General features: G+C 35.1%; 3 protein-coding genes, 1 long non-coding RNA gene, 1 other non-coding gene and 1 pseudogene across 8 annotated transcripts; 5 read left to right on the top strand and 1 right to left on the bottom strand.

Moving 5' to 3' along the window:
• Window positions 1–1051: 1051 nt before the first annotated feature.
• LOC148689755 (uncharacterized) lies at window positions 1052–2320 on the top strand. Its single transcript, XR_015958165.1, has 2 exons — window positions 1052–1633; window positions 1775–2320. It is a non-coding gene; the product is annotated as an uncharacterized LOC148689755 (long non-coding RNA).
• Window positions 2321–5683: 3363 nt separating this feature from the next.
• On the top strand, window positions 5684–7672 carry LOC137749205 (universal stress protein PHOS32). The gene is made up of 4 exons (XM_068489318.2): window positions 5684–6347; window positions 6486–6595; window positions 6950–7068; window positions 7196–7672. The coding sequence occupies exons 1-4, from the start codon at window positions 6170–6172 to the stop codon at window positions 7314–7316; spliced, it is 528 nt and encodes a 175-aa protein (XP_068345419.2). The 5' UTR covers window positions 5684–6169; the 3' UTR covers window positions 7317–7672.
• Window positions 7673–9018: 1346 nt separating this feature from the next.
• On the top strand, window positions 9019–9104 carry LOC137709604 (small nucleolar RNA Z103; annotated as a pseudogene).
• A 159-nt stretch (window positions 9105–9263) lies between these two features.
• LOC137709601 (small nucleolar RNA Z103) lies at window positions 9264–9367 on the top strand. The gene has a single exon (XR_011064893.2). It is a non-coding gene; the product is annotated as a small nucleolar RNA Z103 (small nucleolar RNA).
• Window positions 9368–11552: 2185 nt separating this feature from the next.
• LOC137708067 (Protein kinase superfamily protein) lies at window positions 11553–19068 on the top strand. 4 transcript variants are annotated; one of them, XM_088689685.1, is made up of 16 exons: window positions 11553–11800; window positions 11885–11968; window positions 12164–12304; window positions 12423–12493; window positions 13144–13237; window positions 14368–14445; window positions 15218–15283; window positions 15451–15573; window positions 15672–15722; window positions 16701–16748; window positions 17337–17457; window positions 17557–17737; window positions 17935–18072; window positions 18236–18348; window positions 18681–18752; window positions 18853–19068. In XM_088689685.1, exons 1-16 carry the CDS (start codon window positions 11630–11632, stop codon window positions 18888–18890), a joined length of 1590 nt encoding a protein of 529 aa, XP_088545811.1. In that variant the 5' UTR covers window positions 11553–11629; the 3' UTR covers window positions 18891–19068. The 4 variants fall into 4 exon arrangements, with proteins under 4 accessions (XP_088545811.1, XP_088545812.1, XP_088545809.1 ...); XM_088689686.1 differs by having other exon boundaries at window positions 11557–11800; window positions 15218–15284; window positions 15488–15573; XM_088689683.1 differs by having other exon boundaries at window positions 11557–11800; window positions 18830–19068.
• Window positions 19069–21354: 2286 nt separating this feature from the next.
• On the bottom strand, window positions 21355–25912 carry CICDH (cytosolic NADP+-dependent isocitrate dehydrogenase). The gene is made up of 16 exons (XM_068489642.2): window positions 25606–25912; window positions 24798–24841; window positions 24572–24681; window positions 24207–24244; window positions 24010–24087; window positions 23867–23920; window positions 23693–23794; window positions 23454–23545; window positions 23250–23353; window positions 23053–23121; window positions 22845–22960; window positions 22716–22750; window positions 22463–22605; window positions 22238–22360; window positions 22002–22115; window positions 21355–21740 (listed from the first exon to the last, which is right to left on the bottom strand). Exons 1-15 carry the CDS (start codon window positions 25652–25654, stop codon window positions 22034–22036), a joined length of 1239 nt encoding a protein of 412 aa, XP_068345743.2. The 5' UTR covers window positions 25655–25912; the 3' UTR covers window positions 21355–21740; window positions 22002–22033.
• Window positions 25913–26624: the final 712 nt, after the last annotated feature.

Genomic DNA, 26624 nt, shown 5'->3' on the forward strand with positions numbered 1-26624 from the left:
TTCTCCCAAGTGAGATGTTCATATACAAGCCACCACCGATGCTGGTATCCGGAAATAAAAATGTCTTGTGTTGCCGGTTGGTGGAAAAAAAGAAAAAAAAAATAATCGACGAAATTTCGGACGACCACAAAAATAATTGGTGACCGTTCAGTGAACTTTCCGGCCACTGTGCTGGTGGTTTATGGGTTATGTCCAATGAGGGAAAATGTGAATGTATTTATGCTTATCAATGTCTTGGCCCATAAAATGTGGCTTAACCCAATTAGAATGGGCTGTGCTTGGTAGTTTTCCTCAAAATTGATATTTTTTTTTCCTTAAAATTAATGTGCAATTTAGTATTCGATCTTAATTTATCTGTATTAAAATGAAAATAATATAAATATAAATATAAAATAAATTTCCGATTAAATAAAAATAAATTTCATAAAAATCTATGTGCGTGTTCAGATGCTAGCCATCTATATAGTAAAACCTTTATAAATCATAAAATTAGGGACATGTTATATATAAGCCACCATCGATTCTGGTGACCGAAAGTAAAAATGTATTATGTTGACGGTTGGTGGAAAAAAAGTATTTGGCTAAATTTCGAACGACTAAAAAAATTTTTGGTGACCGTTCGACGAAACTTTCTGATGACTGTGTTGGTGGTCAATGGGTCATGTTCAACGGGGGGAAAAATGTGAATGTATTTATGCTTATCAATGTCTTGGTCCACAAAGTGTGGCTTAATCCAAATAGAATGGGTTGTGGTAGGGGTGGGTAAACGGGTATAAGAATTGCGGGTCAGGGCGGGTAATCATGGTTTGAGGTGGGTATGGGCTGGTTCCTAATATTTAAGAGAACAAACAGGGCAGGCCGGGTTGGGCCCTTTTCATTTACAAGGCGGCCCAAGTCTAGATACTTAGAAAAACGGGTACTCGGACCAACCCGCTTCTAATTATAATGAACGGCAGAGATTGAATGATAACCTATCATCCAATCTCAACCGTTGGTGTCTACCTTAGTTTCTACCCGAATCCAAGGTTCCAGAATTCAGTTCACTCTCTCAGTCTCAGCTGCCTCTCTATCTTCCACAGTCTATCTCTCTCTCTCTTTCTCCCTGAACCTTCTTCTTCTTCAAGTTCTTAATCCCAGTTGGGTTTTCCACAAATCATGCATTTTTAGCTTTTAGCCCAAAACCCCAATTTGGGTTTTGCTAATTTTCTCTGCATTTTTGCTGCAAGGGCTGAACCTGTGAGACCGTCATTTTCTTGACGCTGAGGAGGTAAAGGCTTTCGTCGAGGATCGGTTTGGGTTTCAATCTCTGCATATCCTTATTGTGCCTGCATAATTGAAGCAAACGGAAAACGGTTTGGGTTTCGATGATGTTCTATTTGGGAAATTTCTGCCAATTCAGGGGTTAATGTGTTCTTGTTTTTGAAATTCAATTGATTTCGAGAGCATGCATGAGTTGAAAAGGGTTTCGATTTTTGCGTTTTAGTTTTCTGGATATAGGGAAAATTAACACAGAAACAGATAAATCTCAGTTTTGGGTTTTGGTTTTCTGGTTTTTGAATTGCAACGATGAGGAAGTGAACGATCCATTTCGTTCTGCTTCTGCTCTGTCTTCTTTCACTCCTCCTCGATCAAGGTACGCCTAGGGTTTCTGCAGATCTCGATTAGTTGAATTGTGAATGATGCATTGTTATGAGTAAATGTTTCTGAATTCGAAGTTTGTATCTGATATTGATTAGCGTTTTTTGGCGATATGTGTTTGTTCTGGAAATTACAGGCCAATGCGAAGGCTAATTCTGACGAGCTCGTGAAGGTTGAGGAGCAAATCGGCGTCGTTCCAAAACCGAAAAAAGAAAAAGAAAAAGTAATTGGACTCACGGACCCGTCCCAAAACGGGTCGGCTTAGGTCCCATTCTCAAACTCAAAATCCTTCTACCTAGCTCGGCCCGACCCGTTACATTTTAAAACTAATAGGGCTAGGTTCTTCCCAAATTTAGGCCCGGCCAGGCCCGTGCCCAGCCCTAGGTTGTGGGGTTGTGCTTGGCAGTTTTGCTTTAAAATTGATATATTTTTTTCTTAAAACTCATGCTCAACTTGGTATTTAATCTTAATTTACCTCTATTAAAATGAAATAATTTCATAAAAATCAAAATGTGTGCTGAGATGCTGGCCATCTATACTATTGCTGTAAAACCATTACAAAATCTTAAAGTTTGGACTAAACCGATTTTATAACTTTACGGAGGTTATTACTTAATAAAGATGTAGTTAAAAGTATTATTCATTGACTTATTTACTCTTAATGAATGTTGTATTTCCTGGATTCCTTGGGCACTAAGTATTTTATTTCTTGCTTAGATTTATCCATAAGCTCAAAGACATGACATCAATTCTAAAAATTAAAGCATTGTCCCAAACAACTTTTGAGAAATATTATAGTTTTTATCCTAAATTTTTATTTGTGATATTGCATATTTTTGTACTCATTTACAATTATTATGTGGAGATGTGTTTCCTTAACATGAGACTAGGAAAAATTACAACTTATTACTCTGTGGAGTTTATTCTTATACATAACTGGTCCCAAGTTGGGGCTAGAATTTTTTATGACTGGAGGTTTTATAAAATATTACTTTAGAGAGGTTTTACTGTGTCAAGAGAAAGGTTGTTTCCGAATTGGATCCAAATCCTTGTTCAAGACTTTTGAGTTTTGATAAATTCTATCTAATTTTACACTAAAATAAAAGATAAATTAATCATCTAAGGAAAAAATAGTAAGGTTATTTATCAAAAGGTCAGTAGAATATTTACTAATTAGTCATAAGTCAATGAAGTATGTCACTTGTGTTTAGGCTATTTAGAAAATAACTATTCTACCTTTCTCTCACTTCAATTTATTGTTTTCCTTCTCTCCTCCTCGCTCTCTTTTTCTTATCTACTCCCTTCTCTCTCGGCTTTCTCTCACGTCTCTCTCTCCCATTCTTTCCTTACTCTCTCCCGTCCTTCTCTCCTCCCCTCTCTCACATCTTCTCTCCAATGAAGAGGAAGAGGTCGTTGGCGATGACGAGTAGCACCAGATTCCAACACCTCAGTTGATCCGCAACCATAACATCGTAATTGACACGATTCCTTCCAGAACCTTCAATGACCTTCACAAGATCGTGAAGTGGATGGTGGCGGTGGGGTCTGGGAAGGACTAGTCCATTACTACAAAACTGGCTTATTGTGTCGAATACTGGTGACAGTTTTACACAATATACTGTCGGATAAGAAATTTCCTATAGCCTTTTTACATGATGTCGGATGACAAAGTATCATTGTCGCTTATAACCAACATAAACTAAAAATGTCAAATATAACCGGCCTTTACCATGTTTCCGTTGGATAGTTTTTAATTTTTTTAAATAATGGTGTTGGATAAAATGAGAATAATGGAGTGTTGGTTAAAAAAACTATTTTTGGCGCTTTTAGCCGACATGATGTGTTTTAATTTTCAAACTTCCCGCTTGTTTTGCACGCGGAATTGGTGGTGTTGGTTGTAACTGACGTAATTAAAAATTGGGCAGAGAGAAGTCAGTTGGTGCAGAGTGATGTCAGTTTTAACCGACACGCTTGTAGTTTGTGTCTGATATTCATTACTTGAGTTTGGTCAATTTTCAGAGTTAGTGTCGGTTTTTTCCGATGTTATGTACAATTACTAGGTTTTATCAGACAGGAATATCAAATACGCTATTTTAAAACCCTCGCGCCTCTCTTTCTCCTTCACTCTTCCTGCGCCGCTGCACTCCCCCTCCCCTTCCCCGCTGCACTCATCTTCCCCTTTTATCTTTCCTTTTTGTGGGATTAATTCGTGAAGTTCTGGTAGTAGTGGGGTTAGAATCTGCTATGAATGTTTAGTTTGGATAAGAAAGTTTCAATCTTTGGAGAAATTGGGGTTTTTTATGATGTTGGTTTTGTGAAAATTGGAGAAAATGTTGAGTGAAACTTGATAAAGTGTCGGAATATTGATTTGGGGTGATGTGGATTTTGTGATTAAGGTGGAAAAGATGGTTGGAACGGGGAATTCTGGAATTATTTGAGGGTTGCAGCATGAGTTACAACGTGAGGAGAAGCGGAAGGGAAGAGAGGGAGCGTGAGCAAGCGGTTTTGAGGAACTATGTAGAGGCTGTTGAGCCGAAGTTGGGCACGCAAAATGGTTTGATTGCTGCCCAGCAGCTGACAATCGACGAGAATTTGCTGGTGCACCCGAAATTGTTGTTTATCGGGGTGAAATTTGGTGAGGGAGCGCATGGGAAGGTTTATGAAGGAAGGTCAGTCTCAATTCCTTTTCAGTCAACTCTTATGCTCAAAGTTGGTTGCTCTTAACTTTCCATGCTTTTGTATGGTTAAAAAAATGTAATGTACTTCTTCGAGTTTAATTCACTGTCGATGAACGTTTTATTTTTGATGAATGCAAGTCTTGATTATTAGCTGCAAAGTTTTATTTGTAAAATTGTGAGAGCTACTGATTTTGGTGTCATCAGATGAATTAGGTTGTGCCATTGTGTTATTGCATGGAATGTTTATGATTGGTCTGTGTGCTTCTTTCATGTTGGTTTCAGTGGAATTCTTAATTAGGTTGTGCCATTGTTCATTATTTATTTTATTTTATAAAAAACTGAAATAGGCTTTTTATATTTTTATTATTATTAATAGTTAGTGGTGTCGGTTATGGGCGACACCAAACTGCTCAATTCGACAGTCTTTCTCAGTATATAATGTCGCATGTATCCGACGTAAGTTTTAATGTCACTTTTATCCAACACTACTATCCTTTTATTTTATTTTATATAGCTTTCCTTTTTCTTGGCGCATTAAAGGGACTAACCGACAGCAAAAGCCTTTTCGTGACGCTAGCAATGGTGTCGGTTCTTTTATCTGACATTACATGAGTTTATGTCGGATTTTTCCAAAACATCCGACATAAATGAGTTTTTCTTGTCGCTTTTTAAAATGACACTACTGGGTACTTTTGTAGTAGTGGTCGCACATCGGTTGCTGAAGAGATTTTCTAGAAAAAAGCTTGTTGAGGCTAGGGATATAGATCTTAAACCTAAGTACTATCGATGAGGTTTAGAAGGAACTGAGTGGTTGATCAAATATGCAAAAGTCGTGCTTCGAACTTTAGGCCCTTTTTGCTATATTTAATTTTGTTATTGAATTTGTATTTAGAATGGTGGAAGGTAATGCTTGTATCTCGTGTAAACTTGAAGAAAATCCATACGAAAATGGTGGAAGGTAATGCTTGTATCTCTTGGAAACTTGAAGAAAATCCATAGGAAAATAGGAAAATAGATTTACAAAAATAGACACTGTGTTATAGAGTATGAGTCCAAACGTAAAAGCAGAATAAAAAAACAGACATTACATTCCAATAGTTTGGATCCAAATGTAAAAGCAGAACAACAAATAGAGTACTGCATCGCATAGTCTGAATCCAAATGTAAAAGCGGAACAAAAAACAGAGGCTACAACTCATAATCTGAATCCAAATGTAGAAGATAAATTAGAAAGAAATGGAAAAAAAAAAATTTCTCCCGCGGCTCAGTCATTGTTATACTTTAGAAGTCACAATAAATTAAAAGAATTGTTATTGATACTCCACAATTCTCATTTTGCACTCTAAAATTTCTATACGTGGAAAGAAAAATATACTTGTGAGGAGTGCAAAATGAAAATTTTAAAATGCAAGTAATAGTTCCATGAATTAAAAATGTGACAAATGACAATTAAAAGTAGGTGTATTTTTTTTTTTAGAAGAGTATGCATGTTACATGAACTTGTTAGAAACGCCATAGGAAAAGTATATATAAAAGTATCTGCAAATTGGGCATCAGGTAAAGTATTTTCCATGAATGCTAAAAGAACGAATCTATGCGTGTTAAGTAAAGCAACAAATCCGCGGGCGCACATCGACTAAATGATATTAATGTACGTAAGAACAAGTTGCAGGAGAATTTATGCTAAAATTTTCTGTCTATTTTCCTATTAATTAATATTCTGTAGTCTGTATCATCCACAGCAAAAGATCAATGCCCAAGTATTTATAGATAAGCCGGATTAACTCAAAGAAAGAAAGGTTAATTAGAGAGAGAGAGAGAGAGAGAGAGATCTAGAACGGAAGTTGAGATCGATGGGGAAGGCAGGCAGTGTAGGAGTTGGAATGGATTATTCAGCAACAAGCAAATTAGCCCTAAGATGGGCAGTCGATAATCTGATCGAACAAGGAGATCGCATCGTATTAATCCACGTTGAGCCAACCAAAGCAGCTACCACAAGCAGGAAGCAGCTGTTTGAGAACACTGGATCACGTACGCATGTCTCGCTCTCTCTCTACATATATATACTTGTTAATTATCATTAGTTACCTTAATCATTTAAATTGATGAATTACATTTAATTTCTTTTGTTTTTTTTTTTTTTTTTTTTTTGTGTGTTTTTTATTGCAGCTTTGATACCTCTGGAAGAACTTGTGGAGACTAATGTCTCAAAGCAGTATGGACTTACTAATGATCCAGAGGTGCTTGATATTCTTGACAAAGTGTCAAAAACTAAAGGGGTATGATAATTTGTTATATATTAATCTCATCTCTAGTTTAATTATTTTGTATGTATACATAGAAGTATAGACTAATAGATACGATTTGCACAACTGCACAGAAAGATGGTAGAACGGTCATGATATATATGTAGTTATCTATCTAGCGATTATCTGGTAATGAATATCGATCTACAGAAGTCTAGTATACTATCAATACGATCAATATAATATTGATATTAATATTGTATATCATACACTGTAGATTGGTAGTCGCCACTCTTCACAAATTAGTTTGCATGCGTAGAGACATGAATTATTAGATTATAAATTAGAGTATAATTAATTTGTGTGTTGATTCGATATTGTGTATAGGCTAAGGCTGTGGCAAAGGTGTACTGGGGGGATCCAAGAGAGAAGTTGTGTGATGCAGTGCAAGATCTCAAGCTTGATTCGCTTGTCGTCGGAAGCAGGGGCTTAGGCCCTATCAAAAGGTGATCATTATTCGACTAATATTTCCTCATAAAAACACAAAAGAAACGCGAGAAAATAAGAGTTTTTGTGTTTGATTAAATATTTTTCCTGCAAAATGGTTGATTAATATGTGCGATGAATTTGCAGGGTGTTGCTGGGCAGTGTAAGCATCTATGTGGTGACAAATGCTTCATGTCCGGTTACAGTTGTCAAGGGCTCACACAATCATCCAAACCATAAAAGCTCAAAGAAACTATCTTTCAAATGATAACTAGTACTTTGAATTATAATGTGTTGAAATTAAAGGAATCAGGCCTTGGGTATATTGTGGGTTTTCCATTTTTTCTTCTTTTTCTAATTAGGGTGGTATTATCCGCATACAGATTTTTATCTCTTCCACACCTCTTGTTAATTTATATCCTTTGAACTTATTCAATTCATTAGATCTAACCGTCGGATATTGAGAGGCGGTGTATGAGAGGTAAAAATAGATGTGTAGATAGCACAATCCTTCTAATTATTATTATTATTTTTATAGTTATTCTGCAGGCTATGGTTTGATGGGTATTTGTATGGTTGTTGAAACTTATTGTCATTGATATAATATGTGCTGTTTGGCAAAGATATTCTTTGTTTTTTGGTAAAAGCAAATATATTCAGTTTAATACTTTAATATCTATGGGAAAGCAAAATATCTCGGCCAATAGAAATATTTTGTGTGTACAACTTATCAAATATGATTACTTTGATCTTGACGAAATTTATGGATCATTAGTCAAATTATAACGGATTAACGAGCCACATTATTTAAGAAAGTCCTAGAAGCCCATGTCAATAGGCCCTGGGCCCAATTTATTACAAACAGTCCAAGTTGATCGCCACGAGATTTTTGCGCGGATCATCCTAATATGTAATAAGTGTGGAGATAACACCATTCTTCTAATTATTATTATTTTTTATTACCATATGGAATGTGATTCTGCAGGCTTTGGTTTGATGGGTATTTGTACGGTTGTTGAAACTTATTATCATTGATGTATTATGTGCTTTTGGCAAAGATATTCTTTGTGTTTTTGGTAAAAGCAAAGATAATCAGTTTAATACTTTAATATTTATGGGAAAGTATAATATCTGGACCAATAGAAATATTTTGTGTATATAACGATCAAATATGATTACTTTGCCTTTGACGGAATATGTAGACCATTAGTCAAATTATAACGGGCTAACGGGCCACATTATTTAAGAAAGTCCTAGAAGTCCATGTCTATAGGCCCTGGGCCCAATTTATTGCAAACAGTCCAAGTCGATCACCATGCAACTTATGCGCAGTTTACCCTAATATCTAATGGGTTTGCTTATCAGTTTTTTTACCATAAGAGTACTCTTCAAAGCATATTTTAAAAATTTCAAAGAAATATATCTCAATGGCGGTATCCTTATTGGATTCAACTTTTTCTTTTGAAAAATTATGAATGTTCAGTTACTTAATACTCATTAGTTTCAAAAACAAACAAAAAATTTTGAGTTTAATGAATGATAACAAACAGTTCCTTATGTTTTATATTCTGAAAAAACAGAAAAACCAAATTGATGGGCTTTGTTCGAAACTAGAGTTCATGGGCTTACCTCTAATATTGGGCCTTAGGGTAACTATCACGCTACGGCGCCGTATTGTCATTAATTGGACCGCTTAAAATACCTAATGAAATTAGGGTTTCCAAGTGCAAGACAAGTGCCTATATAATTGAATCGCCTCCTTCAACCCTCTCACTCTATCTCCTCTCCTCCCTGACGCTTCACCTTTCTCGTTACAGCGTCTGATTATTTTTAGGGTTTTAATTCGGGGCTCCATGGCTGTTCTTTTTCTGTCAACCGCAAATTTTATTCGGCTCTCTGTTTTTCATTTTCTGTGGTTTTGTTATGTGTTGTTTGAAATTAGGGTTTATGTTTTTGGAGGTGGATTTGGGATTGAAGTGATGCTACTTTCCCCATATGATCGAAGCTGATTCAAACTTGCGCTATTTTTAATTTCCAAGCCAGAACTCTGATCTTTCTCAAATCCCCAAAATCCACTATTTTTGTTTTTTAATTAATTAATTATTATTTTTTTAATTCTTCAGGGTGTTTGAATTTTGTGTTTTTGTTTTTATATTTCAATGTTTATGTTTTTTAATTTTGGGTTTTTAGAAAAAAAAAAAAAAAAAAAAAAAGGATGGAAGTGATGATTATTTCCCCAAATGATCGAAGCTGAAATAACTGAGCGAATTATATCTCTGTATTACACAGAGACCACCAAGCCAGGTGTATCTGATCCATCTTTCTGCACCATATATCTTAAAAAAAAATATTTATGATTTTTATGTACCTTTTGGGTTTCATATTCTGTTCGGCTTCCACCACCGCCGTTGATAATTCACTATTTGAGCGCTTTTGTAAGCGGCGGGGTGGAAGCCGGCGGTGGCATAATGCTTCTTTTACGGAACTCCCATGCACCATGACCATTTATTTCAGAATTTATTTGGTATGCACCATAACCATTTATTTCAGAATTTATTTGGGACGTTCGGTTGTGTACATATACGAAAAACATTCAAAGACAATGAGGAAGCAAATTGCAATGACAAATTTTTACCTCGCCACCCACAAAAACCAATGCAAGTGCTTGAATTGCGCTTGAAATTGGATCGAATGTGGGATTTTAGGGGGGTTTGCGATGAGAGCGCATGTAATTGATTAGTCCCGTATGAAAACAGAACAACTTGAATGGGGTTTAACATCGCGATGAGAGCGTGAGTTATTGACAACGAACAGCATGTGACGGTGTATCTGTGTAAAACAAAACCTTCTCATGAAACAGGGTGGTACATGGTAGGTGTCAAATAAAAGGCAAATTAAGAAAAATAAAAGCCAACTACTCTCTTCCTATCATAGTTTTGGCGCCGCTGATGATGACACAACTTGAGAAAAACATGTAGGTTGAAAAAAATTAGGTTCAACTAGAAATGTCAAAACTGTTGTGAGTGCTTTAACATATGCATGTTTATGTGATGAAAGAAAAATTTACAAGCGATGAAATCTTGTGACGTACTTGGTCTAAAAGCGTTTGTTTATACTCGATATTGCACTCTCGGCCCATACATTTTAATGATCAATCGGGCGATGATCTGAAAAAATCAAGTTACTCGTCAAACAGTTGGAGGAAGAGAATTGGTGTCCGTTGCATCTTAAAAAACACACTTCAGAGGAAGACAGCAAACGCGAAGAAATTTTTGGAAAACCACGGCAATTCTAACTTGTTGAATGCTGAGAAATATGAGAAATTTTCATCAGTTCTTTGCATGTTTCCGCCAGTCCCATTGAAATTATGGTTTTTGGTATTGGTTGATCTAGAACGAGAGGGAGATGGAGTTTTAGATTAAGAAAGTTTTAAGTGTATTCACGCGGAGAGAGTATTATTACTTACAGATTTTTGAGTTTTATTTAGAAGTTTTCATATACGTGAGTTTATGTTTCAAGTTTAAGACTTGTAAGTGGTCCAACTCTAAAGGACACTAAAACATTTTGTTTATAATGCTGATTGTGGCTTGTTTGCGTCTTAAAAATAAGGTAACTTTAACGAAAAACTCCTGGTATTGTTTACTTTAACGAAAAATCATTTTTTTTACACTAAAAAATCAATCATGTACTATTCACTTTACCATTTATTTTATCTAAAACTCAAATCAAGCCATTTTCTTTAATTTTTCTTAAAAACAATTCAACTTCAACATTTATTACATCATCAATTTTACAGATAATTAAACGGTCAAACAAAATGAAAAAAAATCCAAATTAGTACCTAATCTAAACTTACACCAAAATCTTTTGAAATCTAAATAGAATATACACCAAATTGATCTACTATATTAAAAAAAAAAAAAATTAAAAAAACCAACTTACGTAAACAAATTTATCATAACTATAACGTTTCTATTTAATAATAGGGTTTTTATTTATTTTTTTTTATCCAAAATGATCTTTGAAATTTGCATAGCTCATCATTTTGATTCCTGAGATTTGAAATCAATAGAAATGGTCTCTGAGTTTGGGCATCATCAATCATTTTGGTCATTTCTTAAAAAATCTCCATTAAATAAGAATAGAATGACTAAAATACCCTTAATTTTTTTCAAATTATTTTGGCTAATTGTTTATTAAATTGAATGTATATTTGTCGTTTTGATCCTTATTTAACATAATTTTGCATTGAAGTACTAAAATGATTGATGATTTTGCGTTGAAGTACTAAAATGATTGATGATGGACAATTTCAAAAATTAATTTTATTAATTTCAAATCTCCGAAATCAAAATAATATGTTATATAAATCTTATGAATCATCTTGCCTAAAAAGCGTTCGTAATATAATGATATGTGAACCGGAAACCGCTTCAATATAATTCACGAGTGAATTTTCACCTTCTAGATTGATCCTGAACTTGATTTCCGTTAGTCCGTGTCGGTCAAGCGGACATCCTTGCGGGTTTTTGATGGTTGAATAGCTGCGAGTCCAGAAACAAATTAAAAGTCTCAAAAGAAATGCGGCGGGCCAAAACCACTGTCCTCCTCGTCGCTGCAACTGGCCTCACCTTCCACGCCTTCAACTCTGACTTCCTCTCATCCTCCTCCGCCGATTTCCTCCCATCCTTCCCCGAACACCTCCGCACACCAATTCACGGCGTCGTTCGGTCTTCCCGCGCAATCTCCACCGTTTGTTTCCTTCCTCACTCACATTCTCCAGTTTATTTGTCTATCAATTGCATTTTGTTAGTAATATGTTTCCGGAAATTGCAGATTGCGTTGACCGCCGTTGACTACAAGCTCACTTTGCGCGGAATCCCAGCGGACTCCGATGAGTACCGTCAGAAGCTATCCCAGGTTGGTATGTTAATTTGCTTTTCTTTTCATATGAATGTTTAATTAATTTGCAGAAGAAATGGAATTTTAATTAAATTGTTAAATTAATTTTCAGAAGAAATAGAATTTTATGTTTGCTTGTAGCCTGATAAGTGAGAATCATATGAAAGAGGTTCACTTCAGTTGTATTGTATGTCTTATGATGATGGCATTTAGGTTCATAGTCGTTCCGCTTCGAGAATTCGGAAGCTGTGTGAGGCCAATAGAGGGTTTTATGTGAAAGCCGGTCAATTTGTGGCCGCTCTGCGGCAGGTTCCGAAAGAGTACTCATCAACCCTTTCCTCATTGCAGGATCAGGTATGAATGAACAATGTGGTTGTATCTATATTTTGATGTGTATACTTTTATTGTTGTATAGTTGGAAATTAATCTAACCCTTATGAAATGGTAACTATCTGGTAACTCATTGGCTTAGGCAGTTCCTTGTCATTTCAAAGCCATTAAAGAAGTGCTGATCCGCAATCTGGGACACAAGCTGTCAGAAGTGTAAGTACTTAATTGCGTTGCAAGTATTACATCACATTGCGGTAGTGGGAACCCAGATAAAATCACAAAATTAAAATATAAAGAAAACGTAAACTCTTAAGACGGGTTCTTAATTACAGGTGAGTTTTTCTGTAACGTAAGGGATTATGAAGGATAGATATAAACTTTGGCATTATATTGGGGTTTCTTAGTTTGTAAACGGGGGAAGATGGAGGGTAAATGGCATATGGTTTCTTCCTTATTTGTTTTTCCTCATTTGTTATAGCATGTTTGCTGCTGCCATTTTCCTGGTTTGTATATTTCTTTAAAAATTACTGCACCTTCCTTGTGTGATTCTTCAATGGAACTCTAAACTTGAATATAAAAACGCCAGGATGTATGATTTTGGGATCGCAATGTTTGATGAACCACAATATTTGTCCTCAAGTCATACATCATGGCCCTTTTTTTATCTTTTTGTTACTGTTACTCCTTTTTCCTAACTTAGTGAACCGCAATATTTGTCTTATTGTTACTCCTTTTTCTCTCCCAACTGCTTATCAAGCATTGTCCTGGTCATTTTTTTTTTGTAATTAATGTGTTGCTCCATGGAACTCTGTAATTCAATGTTGAAAATGCAATTATTTTACTGACTTTGGCATTTACCTCAGGTTTCTGTCACTTGATGAGCTTCCCATAGCTGCTGCATCTATTGCTCAAGTACACAAGGGAGTTCTTAAGGATCATCAAGAAGTAGCAATTAAGGTTGGTGAGCAGAGTAACTTCTGTTTTGGTAGTTCACATTTAGTTTCAAAACAAATTAACTTGTAAATGTAATTGGTTAATAGACCAGTAACTCTTCTTTGAAACTCTTATTCAGTGCTATCCTTAGTTTAAATTTGAATTCATTAGGAGAATATAAAAAACAGAAGGAATGTGTCTTGAGAATTCTGGATGGAACTTGTTAATTCTCAGGAAGCGAGAAAAGCTTGGTGGGTGGTTTGACCAAATTCCTGAAGTTTTAGTTCCTTTAGATATTCAAACTTCCTTGAAGTGTGGGAATATAACTTCCATCTCTAACGCTAACATATGCGATTATCATTTAGTCGAATTACTTATATAACACCCAAATTTCATGGATTTTACCAATATAAGATCATGACTTTATGATATCCCTTTTGGCATTTCCTATACAACACACTTTGAGCACAAGTCTAAAACTAACCAAGTTGAGATATAAACTATCCACCTAGAAGGAAAAAAAAAGAAAAAAATAAACACTAAACTTGCAAAGACACCAAAATACCAAATAACAAGGACACAAAAGTCGGCTGTACAGTAAGTTTAACTCATTAGTGTCAAAAGTGGAAAGCAAGGTAGGGAAGCTAATTGCGATGGAAGGACAGGTCAAATAAACTCTTTCAATCTTTTTTTTTAGGGTAGTAAACTCTTTCAATCTTGAAATGCTGTGACAGCATGCCAGAAATATTGAATCTTGCTTGTGAACAGTAAAACATAATCATCGTCAAGAAACAAGTATCCCATGACAATATACTCTCACCCTGAACTAGCCAAAACAAGGACAAGATGGAAAAAATGGTTGGACAATAGCTTAAATTTTATTTTTAAAGAGGAAACTTCTTGGAGGCAAAACAAAGATGAGAAGTGATTTAAGTTTACAATCGTTTCACAAAAAGATTATTTACCTGAATTTCAGGACAGCTGATAAACTTATCCATTCCTCAACCATTTCTTATACTTGAAAAAATGAACATGTGCTTGTCTTTTCTGTGATCACCACTACTTGTTTTTTACATCTGAAGTTTTTCCTTCTCAAGAAAACAGATTTATATGGCTGCAATGATTATTAATTTGTTTTGTCATTTGGATGATAGGTGCAGTACCCAGGTCTGGAGCAGCACATGAAAATAGATACGGCAACCATGTATTTCCTTTCAAAATCCCTTACATGGGTACACACTGAATCTCATGACACTTTTGAATTCATATTTTCTTGCAGATTGATATAGTGTAGTTGCAGTGATTTTGTCGGTCCTAAAAAGTCGTTCAAGTTTCTAAATAGTAATACTTGACAGAGATGTGATTTGTGGACTTTCTGTGAAATTGTAGCCAATCAAGCACCTTATGCTTGTTCCAGGATTGTTATTCCTTGACCTTCAATTTTGGAGTTGACACTTTGCATGTTTAAACAAACCAGTTTTGCAGGCCAAGCCAAACTAATTTGTTTGATCCCTTGAGTGTGTAGGCTTATTTGCAGCCTTAGGTTTTATGATATTATGCTTAGTGCTATGTTCTGTTATCAATGTATGTCCCAAAATGTGCTTAATTATTAGTTCTTGAGTTGGATCTGTGTATAATGTATACTATGTAAATTCATTTATGTATGTATGTGAGTTTCCACTTTCCGTACATGTAGTATTGATTTGAAGCATTTTTATTTCTTTTAACAATAAATTTAGAATTATATTCTTAGAAAATAAAAGAAAGCCCATTTGTCCTCCTGGTTCTTTCTTTTGGTGTAACTTGGAAAGTAACATTGTGGATATTTTTCTTTTGCTAATGTTCTTACTAGGGGAAATAACTCAATAAGTATATTATCAGGAATAGTGAATTTCAAAAGAAAATGAGTTTGTAATTATGAAACAAACACAATGATTTCCTCGTTGTAATTATGAAACAGACATCCCCAGTTACTTAATGACCTTTCTCTTTTCCATTTCACAGTTTTTCCCGGAATACAGATTTGACTGGCTGGTATCAGAGTTTGTGCATGCTATATCTCTCGAACTTGGTGAGTTGTAGAATGACATCAATAATTAGACAACTGCCATTGGATTAGACTTCATTGATTGCCTACTATTTAAATACTATAATGAGTCTTACTCAAGGAGGGAGCACCGTAGCTATTTTCTTCATATCATTTTACTTCTTCTCTAATCGTTGTTGAATATACTCCGGACAAAGATGGTTTTCTCCTTTCTGATGGTTGCACAGACTTTATTCAGGAGGCTAGGAATTCTGAGACAACTGCCACTAACTTTGCAAACAACAAATGGGTCAAGATTCCTCGTATATTTTGGGTAATATAGCTGGGATACTCCTCTTTAATATTTATTGGGCCATCTGAAATATCTTTCATTTGTGAATACAACAAGCTGACCACCATATATGTATCCAGGACTTGACCACTACTCAAGTGCTGACAATGGAATTCTGTACAGGACAAAAGGTATAGCCTTTTGAACTTTCTTATGTAGTATGCATCTAGGTATGGTTGTCAGATTCCGGAGTTTATCAAATTTGTTGACAATTTCCAGTTCTCTCTAATTTCTGAAACTTTTTTAGAAATAAATGGTTGGTTAGATAATATTGCTGGAAAAAGATTGAAATTTTCTCTCAATCGCCATGGGACAGCCCAGAGCACTGGTTAACGTAGAGCTTGCATTCTATGATATGTTATATTGAGGCTAAACCAAGTGAGAAAAAAAGAAGTTGATATGGGGTTTATTTTTTAAATTGTGCCGATAAAGATTCGTTCTGATGCCTCTGAAGTTGCTGAAACTGCAGTGATCTTACTGCAGAAAATCAAATAATGGAATAAAACAATGTAGAGTTTAGGCTTCAAAACCAAGACCATAAGTTGTGTTGTACATATAGACATGTTCTCAAACACTTCTGCATTGAATTGAATGCATTTTGTCAATATTTTTGGGCTACTAGTACTAGCTCTCTTAATTCTAACAAGACTCAAGGCTCCAAAATAAAAAAGTGTAAAACGAAATAAAAAGCCCTTAAACTATCATGAATCCTTCGAGCAAATTTTGTTTATGTTCTTTTGGCTAGTCAAAAGTTTAGGGGGAGGGGAGGCTACCCCATCCCAGGGCCAGGGCATACCACAAGCCTCCAATCGCAAGAAGGATGACTCCAGTCACTTAAAATTTTATTGAAGTCAAAGAAAAGTATAACAGTTAATTTTTAATAATATTGTTAATGACAGTAACGCCTAAAAAGCCATAAGAAGGACGATGAGCAGATCCTATTATGAATTTGAATCACTTTTTGGTATGGTTTTCATTATTCGTTTTTGTTTTGTAAGTCTGCCTTTCATGATATTTTTAATGAACTTGAACTTGCTGCCTGTATCATTATATCATATTCTGATAACTGTGCTGCTAATTCCGCTAACAATAATTTCTTTAGAACTCAGGTTGATGATGTACAGTTTCTGAAGGAAAGGAGAATAAACCCAATGAAGGTTAGTTTTCAGGTTGAGCTGCTGATTTTCTGTGTATTGTAATGCCAGCACAAACAAAAACTCTGAACTCCATTATATGTTTTAAAATTCAATTTGAGCTCGGCCTATCTGATATTAGGCTGTTTAAATCATCTAAGCTGGAGCTTTTTTGGTGGCTGGCTTTATAGGCGGTTGAGGCAGCAGTCTTCTATGCTTTTATCTACGCATATAACTAAATCTGATGGCCAAGATTAAACAGCAATAGCGAATGAGAATGAGCCAAGTCAAAATACGGTCGAGCATGCTAGAACGTGATTTTGTAATCCAACTGGGCTTCAGAAACTCTAGTTTATGCTAAAAATCTTATTTAAAGTGTGTGCATTGTCACGTAAGGTCATACATTTGCATGCATAGACATTAATGAAGCCTTGTGTAGTTACGATAATGTTTCGTCAAATGCTTCTCTTTAGTTTGTGTGTGCTAGGCGAAAGTATGGTGGAAGTGTCAGGTCGCTCTTCCTGTTTTCTTTTCTTGTTTGAATTGTCTGAAAGGTCTTAACGGTAAAGCCAAGTGCAGTTAGGAAAACGACTCTTAATATTTGTATTGTAGGTAGCAGAAGTATTGTTGGAAGCGTTTGCTGAAATGATTTTTATCCATGGTTTCCTGCATGGAGATCCACACCCTGGTAACATATTAGTTTCACCAGAAGGTCCCAATGGTTTTTCCTTGGGTATGTGCTGAAAATAAGACGTACTTAGTTGTTTCAGTTAAAATTGTTATTATTTTTGGGCTTACAATATGATTTACTGTTTATAAATTTACAATGCAGTTCTTCTAGACCATGGAATATACAAACAATTAGATGAAGGATTCAGGTTGGACTACTGTCAACTCTGGAAGGCTTTAATTCTTCTAGACTCTAAAAAATTGCATCATTTGGGTGAAAGGTTTGGTGTTGGGAAGTATTCTAGATACTTTCCTGTCATTTTTACGGGAAGAACTATTGACAGGTGAATTTTTTTCCTGTTACTTTTGTCAGTGACGAGCCAATTCTGCTCCCAAGAAATTTATAAGGATTTCCGCTTGATGCTGAATCTATATTTTCTTTTCCCTTTTAATATCATTAATATATCCCTCAGTAAAGCATTTATGATTACGCTAACAAACTTCAATATTGAGCTAATTGCACTTTTACCGTGTCTTGCAGTAAATCGGCTCTTGGGAAGACAATGTCAGTTGAAGAAAAAAGTAATCTAAAGCAAGAGTTGAAGTCCCTAAAGATGGAGGACATATCTTCATTTATGGAATCCTTGCCATCTGACTTCCTCACAATATTGCGTACTGAGTAAGTAGAAGAACGAAACCTTTCCAGATTTTGAAAACTTCTGATGTACTTTGCTTTCTTTTTGCCTCTATCTTTATCTCCATATCCAGTGTGCTACTGGGTTCTGCCATTACGAATTTGTTTGTTCAAATCCCTTATTGCTGTATTTTATCTCCCTATCCAGTGGGCTACTTAGGTCCATCGTTAGCAAGTTGGGTGCTCCACAAAGAGTGAGGTTACTAGCCTATGGAAAATGTGCATTATATGGTCTTTCTCCAAAGTTGAATCCTGAATCTGGTAAAATTTTGCATATCGTACGATTTATACTTTGACAATTGCGTTTCATTTTAAACTTTTTCGAGGGCACTTTTAAGTTTTAGCGTTAAGATGGAAACTCGGTTGCTGACTTAGAACCGAATTCTAATAATTTGAAGGAAAGCTCTTTGAAAAATAACAAATTTTGTTCAAAGACAAATACTGAACTTCAACATGGGAATTTTAAACACACATGCATCATGTTAACTATTTATTCTGAACATTTCATGCATAGTCCACTATTTTAAACCACGATTCTAGAGCGAGTTTCTGACCATATCATCCTCTCATTCTGATTTCTGATTTGCTTTCAGATTTTTCTGTGAAAGTGAAGTTATCGCGATTGAAGGCAAAAGTGAGCTACCTTTGGTTAAGGCTGATTCTCGGTAAGAACATTTACTCATCCAATGCTAACAATCTAGTCAAGAAAATCGAAATGACTCGAATACTGATCAAATTTCAGCGGTAATCGAGCTCCGTTTGCAGTTGGGAAAGGTCAAGCTTCTTCTGCACACTTTGTATGAAAAGATGGGTGGTGCTATGAGGAGAATTTTGCTTGTTTCCTCTTGATAGTGTAATTTGAACCTAAATATGTTCTCATGGTTCCAACTTTTCTGTTAAGACTTGAGCGAGCGGACGCATTGCCTCCTTGTACAGGAATTTTTAAAATTTTTTCGTTCTTATATTATTTGCCTTTTTTTTGTTTTTTTTTTGGCTTCTTTTGGCATACCCGTTTGATGTGCATCTGATGATTTTGATATAATGATATGTTTACACATTAAGGGAGAGACAATAAATTGCTTGCGAACTCATCATTTTCGATATTCTAACTTAAGACCTCTCAATTACAAGTGAAGAGAAATATTATTTGGTCGTAATATATCTGATTATTTGTATTGAAATTTCCATCTGCCCGAAAATTAGGTTAGAGGGGAAATGTGTGGAGAAATGAAAGAATTATGTGCTTGAAAAAGAAGATTATTTGAAATTGTTTTTCTCTAAATTTGTCTAAAACTGAAAACAGACATTTTAATAAACGGGTGTTACCAAATGGAAAAGAGAGTACTATTAAGCTGAGAACTAATTGAAAGATACTCCAAGTTCGAATTTACACTCATCCCCGTTGAACGAAAAGGAGGACGCTTGGTGATCACAATGATTAAGGGCTAATTAGATAGCATCTTTTCTTTTAATTTGGTACAGCCAAACCATAACTTGGTGAATCAAAGCCACCTACTTTTCTTTTATTTTTATATAACGATATTGAGGATATGAGGAGTTCAAATCTTCTGCAACAAAATTTTTTGCGACTTATATTATTTGTTGATACTTGTCTATTTATTTAAATTTCACTTAACAATGTGAAATTTTCAAATTATTTATTAATAAAAAAATAAAAAACTAAAGATAAATTAGGTTAAAAAGGCATGTGTCACTCAAGTAGAAAGGCAAAAGAGGTCACAAAAGATTTTGGATGCAGAAAATTTAAACTCGAATGTGATTCAAGCTAAACTTCACCCCTCTCATTTCCATACTCTCTCCATGCCCTCTTATGATGTGTGATCACGGTTAAACCACGTTAACATTTTATATTAATTTTTTATAGAAATAATAAAACAAAAAGTAATAGGAATATTAAATGTTGACATGGCTTAACCGTAACCACACAAACAAAAGAGCATGGGGAGAGTATGGAAATGGGAGGGCAGACAATCCACCTCCAAACTTCACACCAAGTCTGCATAATTAGTGAAGAATAACACTATATTGTAATTAAGGCAACTAAGAATTTAATCATGAAAAGATGTCGCAGTTGTGATTGATGAGTTACTGTGATTGACTATATATATATATATATATATATATATATATATATATATATATCTAGGGAACTATTACTAGCACTTTAAAAATCATATTCTACACTCCTCATAAGTGTATTTTTCTTTCTAATTATAGAAAATTTAGAATGTCAAATGAGATTTTTGAAATGCTAATAACAACTCTATATATCTCAGCCAACTAACTGTGTGTGATAGGTCCCATGAGTCATCATGTAACTTGCTTTTTTTTTTTTTTTTTTTTTTTATAATTTAAATAGATAAATAAATAAAAGTATCAGATTCGTAGGGTATCCCTTCGTAGAGAGAGATCAGAGACTACTGTCTCCATCAAGAATAATGTGAATTCGAATGAAACCTCCTCAAAATAAATATCATCATAAGCAGGGTAGGTGTGGTTGATTTTAACCTCACAATAAACGGGCACGGGTTCAACAACCTCAACTAACACTAGCATTAAACCTCAAGTCATTTTTATATATTTATATATGAATAACGTGGGAGATTAAATTCATAAACTAAATTTACAAACCAAATAATGTATCACTAATAAGAAATAAACATGTTCATCAACACTTAAGTAATAATTCAATCATCGACTTCCATGTCATTTGGTTTACAGATTTGATCTTCCTAGCATTGCTCTTTATAAATTCTACAATAGTCTAAGTGAGTTTGATACCTATACATGAGAAAGGCACCATCAGTTTAATTCGTACTACACTATTGTCATCTTATGAGTTTGATACGGATGAGTTTTATATATTAAATGCAAGACCCATCTACTTTCTATTTTTCTTTATTTTATGATTTTGTTACATAGTTTCTCTCTTGTTATTTATCGTATAGGTTTAACACTCGTAAGTGCAGCATATCGAACTAAGATTATAACAATCACTCTCATAGCACTAAAACTTTCCGGCCTATTATAGGAGTTTGATTCCTATATTATTGACGCTATATTTACGACATCCGGCGTATAAGTCGGGAGACGGTTTCAGCATATCAACCGGGATTTACATCACCGGGCATATCAGCCAAGATGTACCTCACTGTGATCATCCATACAAACGTACTGGTCAAAGCATATGTCAAGTTATCGACATATCCTTGGCGGATAGAGATCAATGGGTACGAACCATTGGCCTTTATTTTTTGAAATGCATTTGCCAATACTTATATCAAGACTCGAGATAGAACCCAAGAACGAAGAACATTAACCGAACACGACAGTCCGGTTTACGGACTTCAGACACTGTCCAAAGACGAACCAAAGAAAGATTATTCTGCAGTTAAACTATGAAAAATGTTAAAGCTGCCGAAGCTTAGCAACTGATGAAGAGGAAAGAACATGCAAATCGGTAAGAGTCGAGAATCCAAATAGTGCACAAGAAACTGATGAGTCAACATCGCTAACATAACACCAGAGGGGAAAGTCCACCGCTCGTCTTCCCTTTTCCGCCTCCCTGCCTTCCCCATTTTCCGCCCTCAATTATTTCTTTCATAATACAGAAGTCCACAGTTGCCTGGTCCCTGAAACACAAATTAGAATCCATTAACTTAAAAAAATTAAAGAAAATGTTTGCACTAAATGAGAAAACTACTTCAATAAAACCAAAAAACGACGAGGGTAAGAATAATTTATCAAGAAAACATTGGAATCGCAAGGAAATGAAGCAAGAAATTTAGATTGTGTATTAAAAATTCCCCTACAAACAGGCATTAGGTGACGTTACTTTCAATAAGATTATGATTATGATGTTAAGAAACGGGGGAAAACAGAAAGGAACTCACCTCCAATGCAAGTCTGAAAAATGCAGTGCTTCCTAGCAAGCAAGCTTAGCTTTCAGTTCGTTGGCCACAGCATCAATGAACTCTTCAGTGTTCAAGTAGTGGTTCCTAGCCAGCCTGCAGCACACGTAAGCATGTTATAAGTAAAATCACTGCTCATATAGAGGCACAGGAAAACACAACTCACATGGGCACAGAGACATAAATTATGAAGATAAAATAATCTATTAGACACTTACTTGGATCCGTGAAGAATTAGTGCAAGATCCTTGGTCATTTTCCCCGATTCCACAGTCCCAATACAAGCTTCTTCGAGTTTTTGAGTGAACTCCAAAAGTCTTGCATTGTCATCCAACTTAGCCCTATTACAGAGACACATTTAAATTCAGATTTAATAACCTTTTCACGGAACCCTAAGATATCAAAAAGGAGCGCTAACGTGGAAAACAATCTTTCTAATATACCTGTGTGCAAGCCCTCTTGTCCAAGCAAAGATGGAAGCAATGCTGTTTGTACTTGTTTCGCCTCCCTTCTGGTGAACCCTGTAGTGCCGAGTAACTGTACCATGGGCAGCTTCGGCTTCAATAGTTTTTCCATCTGGGCACACCTGTACCCATGAAATACTCCAGTAAGTGAAGGACAAGGATTCACATGACAAAATAGGGAGCGAGGGATGGAGGGATAAGTGCAAATACACATGAAACAGGTATAACATACCAGTACGGATGTCATCAATCCAAGAGATCCAAACCCTGCAATAGAACAAGAAGTTAAAAACTGTAAAATCTCAGTATGCAAATCATGACGAGACGAGACAAAAATTAGCTAAAGGGCAGTTGTACGAACCTTGAGCTAACATATCACTTTGCACATCTCCATCATAATTCTTGCATGCCCAAACATACCCACCATCACTTTTAAGTGCATAAGCCACCATATCATCAATGAGACGATGCTCATACCTTCAAATCCAATAATATAGTCAATAAAACAACACCATCTGACCTCAGGATATAAGACAAAATTGCCACGTTTTTCAGTCCTGACTCCTTACCATATGCCAGCAGCTTCAAACTTTGATTTCCAGTTAGCCTCATAAACTTCTTGAAATATGTCCTTGAATCTTATATCATGAACAAACAAAAATATAGATTGTTCAGAGAATAAGTACACATGTTAAATCCTAATTTTTTTTCTTTGTCGATACAAATGTTAAATACTTAAAAACAAGGAAATTAAGAATCTGCGTACCTTCCATCATACTTCTTCAGAATAGTATTTTTTGTGCTAAGATAAAGAGGCCACTTTTTCTCATAAGCAGTGGTCATGGAAGCCTCTGCAAAAGCACGGATGGACTGCATACCCAAGACAGATATACAATAAAAGGAACACACAGTCACTCACAGCAATCTAGAAATTCTTTCAACAGAAACACGAAAGGATTAACAAATAAACCTCATCGGTGTTGTACATGGCCAATGCTACTCCCCCCTCCCCTGTAAAGTCATACACGTCTAGCTCTGTCTTCTCATCCTTTCCTTCTGGCACTGCAAGCATTTATCAAGTAAAAACAAAGGAGTTTAAGAACTATCATTTATCAAGAGAAACTTTGTACATAACTTTGTAAATATAATCCTACTAATCTACAGTGAGGTACACAAATCTAACACTATCAAGCAAAGATAAATGTTTACCAAACACCAATTTCAGTTTCCCCGGTCCTTTAATGACTGCATCAGTTGCTCGATACTGATCACCAAAAGCATGTCTTCCAATGCATATCGGCTTTGTCCAGCCTGAAAAAAAGAAATAATAAGCATAGTTCTAGTCCTACGAAAATATAGAATCACCATATGACATTATTATACCTGGGATAAGGCGAGGGATGTTTTTGCAAAGAATTGGTTCTCTGAAAACAGTACCTGTACAAAAAAAAACAATCAGCCATTGTAATTGCCAAAAAAAAAAAATTGTTCAAAAGATGAGAATGGAAAGTTGCCAGTTCACTAACCATTCAAAATATTCCTAATAGTCCCATTGGGACTCCTCCACATACTCTTCAAGCTAAACTCCTTCATACGAGCTTCATCTGTCAATTATGACAACAATATCATGAATTTTGTCAATCTCTCAGTAAAGACTGAAATAATTAATACAGGATCTAGAGTTCGAAAACAAATGCATGTATAATTCTTCTGGAGTGTATACCTGGAGTAATAGTCGCACACTTGATTGCTACATTGTACCTAAAATACCAAGTGTTAGAGATGCAAAATGAATAGCAAAATAAAATTTCCAAACAAAACGATACTCTAGGCACTCATTATTCTTCTGTTTTTGCCTGGTAAAACATATACAGACACATGACGAGCATTGAATGCTCTCACCCTCTACCTCGTATTTTATAATGCATAGGAAGGAGGTGTTCATAAGGACAACAGTGTGCCATACACAACTTTGTTTACAGCCTAATTACAATCCTGACTCACCAATACCAATGTAAAGATAGAAATAATGAATTCAGAAATAAATAGCAATCCTAATAACTTTAAGAAGAGATGCAATAAACGTACTTGAGAGTAGCCTCAGCACTTTCAACAGTAACCTTGTCATCAGTGGCATCACGATGAGGAAGGCCAAGGTCAAAGTACTTGATGTCCAATTCCACAAATGGTAAGATAAGCTGCAGATACAACAAAGAGAAAGAATCGTGTATGCAATCACCATCTTGATCAGAACAGTACGTAGTTATACAAAAAATAGCATAGGTGAAACACTTAAAGAGTATGATGTAGATACCTTGTCCTTAATGGATTTCCAGAAAACTCTTGTCATTTCATCTCCTGAAACCACATATCAAAAGACACATAGTATGAGAAAGAGTAAAGTCAAATTTCTTCGAATCTTCAACCCACGTACACAAGCGTATTAGTTTTGTAAAGTTAGATTTAAATGAAATCAACAAGTGTTCCATGCAGTGTGAGTATGAGGGTGTCGTGCATTACGAGTTCTTCACACTTTCATGAGTTGAGAATAATTTCTTCAGAGTCTTTGAAACTTTTAACATATTTTCTTTACGAAAAACACTTGAAGTCTGAATCATTTATGCATCATCATAGTTCAATTCTTAAAGGCTAAAACAATTACAGAATCTGCTAATATATAGATCAAACAAAATTTAATTTATAATGCAGATAAAAATTCAGCAAACAACCCTCCCAATTGAAATCAAGATTATTTTTTGTACAAATCAAATAACAAGTTAGAGCCGATTTTTTCAATTTCATGTTTTTGGGGGAAAAACAAATCATTTCTGGCAAATGGGTTTTCTTTCTGTAGCCTAAAACCAAAAGGGTTTTCGTTCTACCAACTTTTCAATGAATAAAAAATGGAAAACAAAGGTTTACGAAAATAAAAGTCACCACCTTTCCGGAAGACAAGCAAATAAACATTTTGGGGACGTAAAAAATTCAGCTCAAAAAGTGATGAACCAGAACCAGAACGAAACGAAACAGAATCAGCAGATCAATCAGTTCAGATGATCGGCGACGGAAACAAACAGATCGGAGGAAATACAATATACATATAGATGGAAGGGAAATCTCACCGTCCATCTCGACGATGGGGTTGGCAACCTTGATCTTCTGGAAAGCCATTGCTGCTTCTGTTCGTCCGGGGGTGGTTGATTGGAGTTGGAAGGGTAGATATGTAGATAGGAAGGGAATGGAATGGGATCGGCGACTCTTTAAAGTCACAGAGTCGCTCGCTGAGAGAGAGAAAGTGCCTTTTTTTTTTTTGCAAGTCTTTGAAAGTGAAAGGCAGGCAAAACACGAAACGATGAACCGTACGACACTCTCTCTTGTTCTTGTATTTATAGTGGGAGTTGTGAACCAATACTCTACTGGGAACTTTTGTTTCTGTTTTTTCTTATTTATTATTATTTTTAATTCTTTTGGTGATTCGTGATTGGTCATTGGGCTGATCCACCTACCGGCTTTGCCCACCTACCGTATCACAAAATTTAAAGTTATTTTTAAATAAATTTTAACGAAAAATTCTTAGTATTATTTATTTTAACGAAAAATCATATTTTTATATTAAAAAAATCAATTCTGGTACTATTCATTTTACTTTTTATTTTGTCATTTTCAAGCTCTTTTCATTAGTTTTCATTTTTTAAAATGATTGAAAACGCTTTTAATGAAAATGATTTTGAAACTAATTATTAATAAAAATTCAAATGGATATGAAAAAACAAGTGATTCCGATAAGAATTACAGGTACGTGCTTCTTTCAAAATGCATTAAAAATATTTTTAAAACTCAAAATTAATTTTACCAAAAACTCTTTTAGTTATTTTAAAATCCCTTTCAAACAATCTCTTAAAAATTAAGAAAATAATAATAATTAATTAAATTAGGAGGATAATAATAATAATAATTGGAGCAGCAATCATACACTGTACTTTCTATTTTATATTCAAAAGGGATATTTAGGAAAGGGATCCTTTCCTGATCCCTTTCATCGAGGTCACAAATTTAGAATTTTGAAATTTGATCTAATGGTTACAAATTGGGGTTCACTTTAAAAGTTATAATAATTTTAACCGTTGAATCAAATTTTAAA

This window comes from Pyrus communis, chromosome 17, assembly GCF_041283825.1.
Source record: "Pyrus communis isolate YQ-2024b chromosome 17, ASM4128382v1, whole genome shotgun sequence".
In the NCBI taxonomy this organism is placed as follows: Eukaryota; Viridiplantae; Streptophyta; class Magnoliopsida; order Rosales; family Rosaceae; genus Pyrus; species Pyrus communis.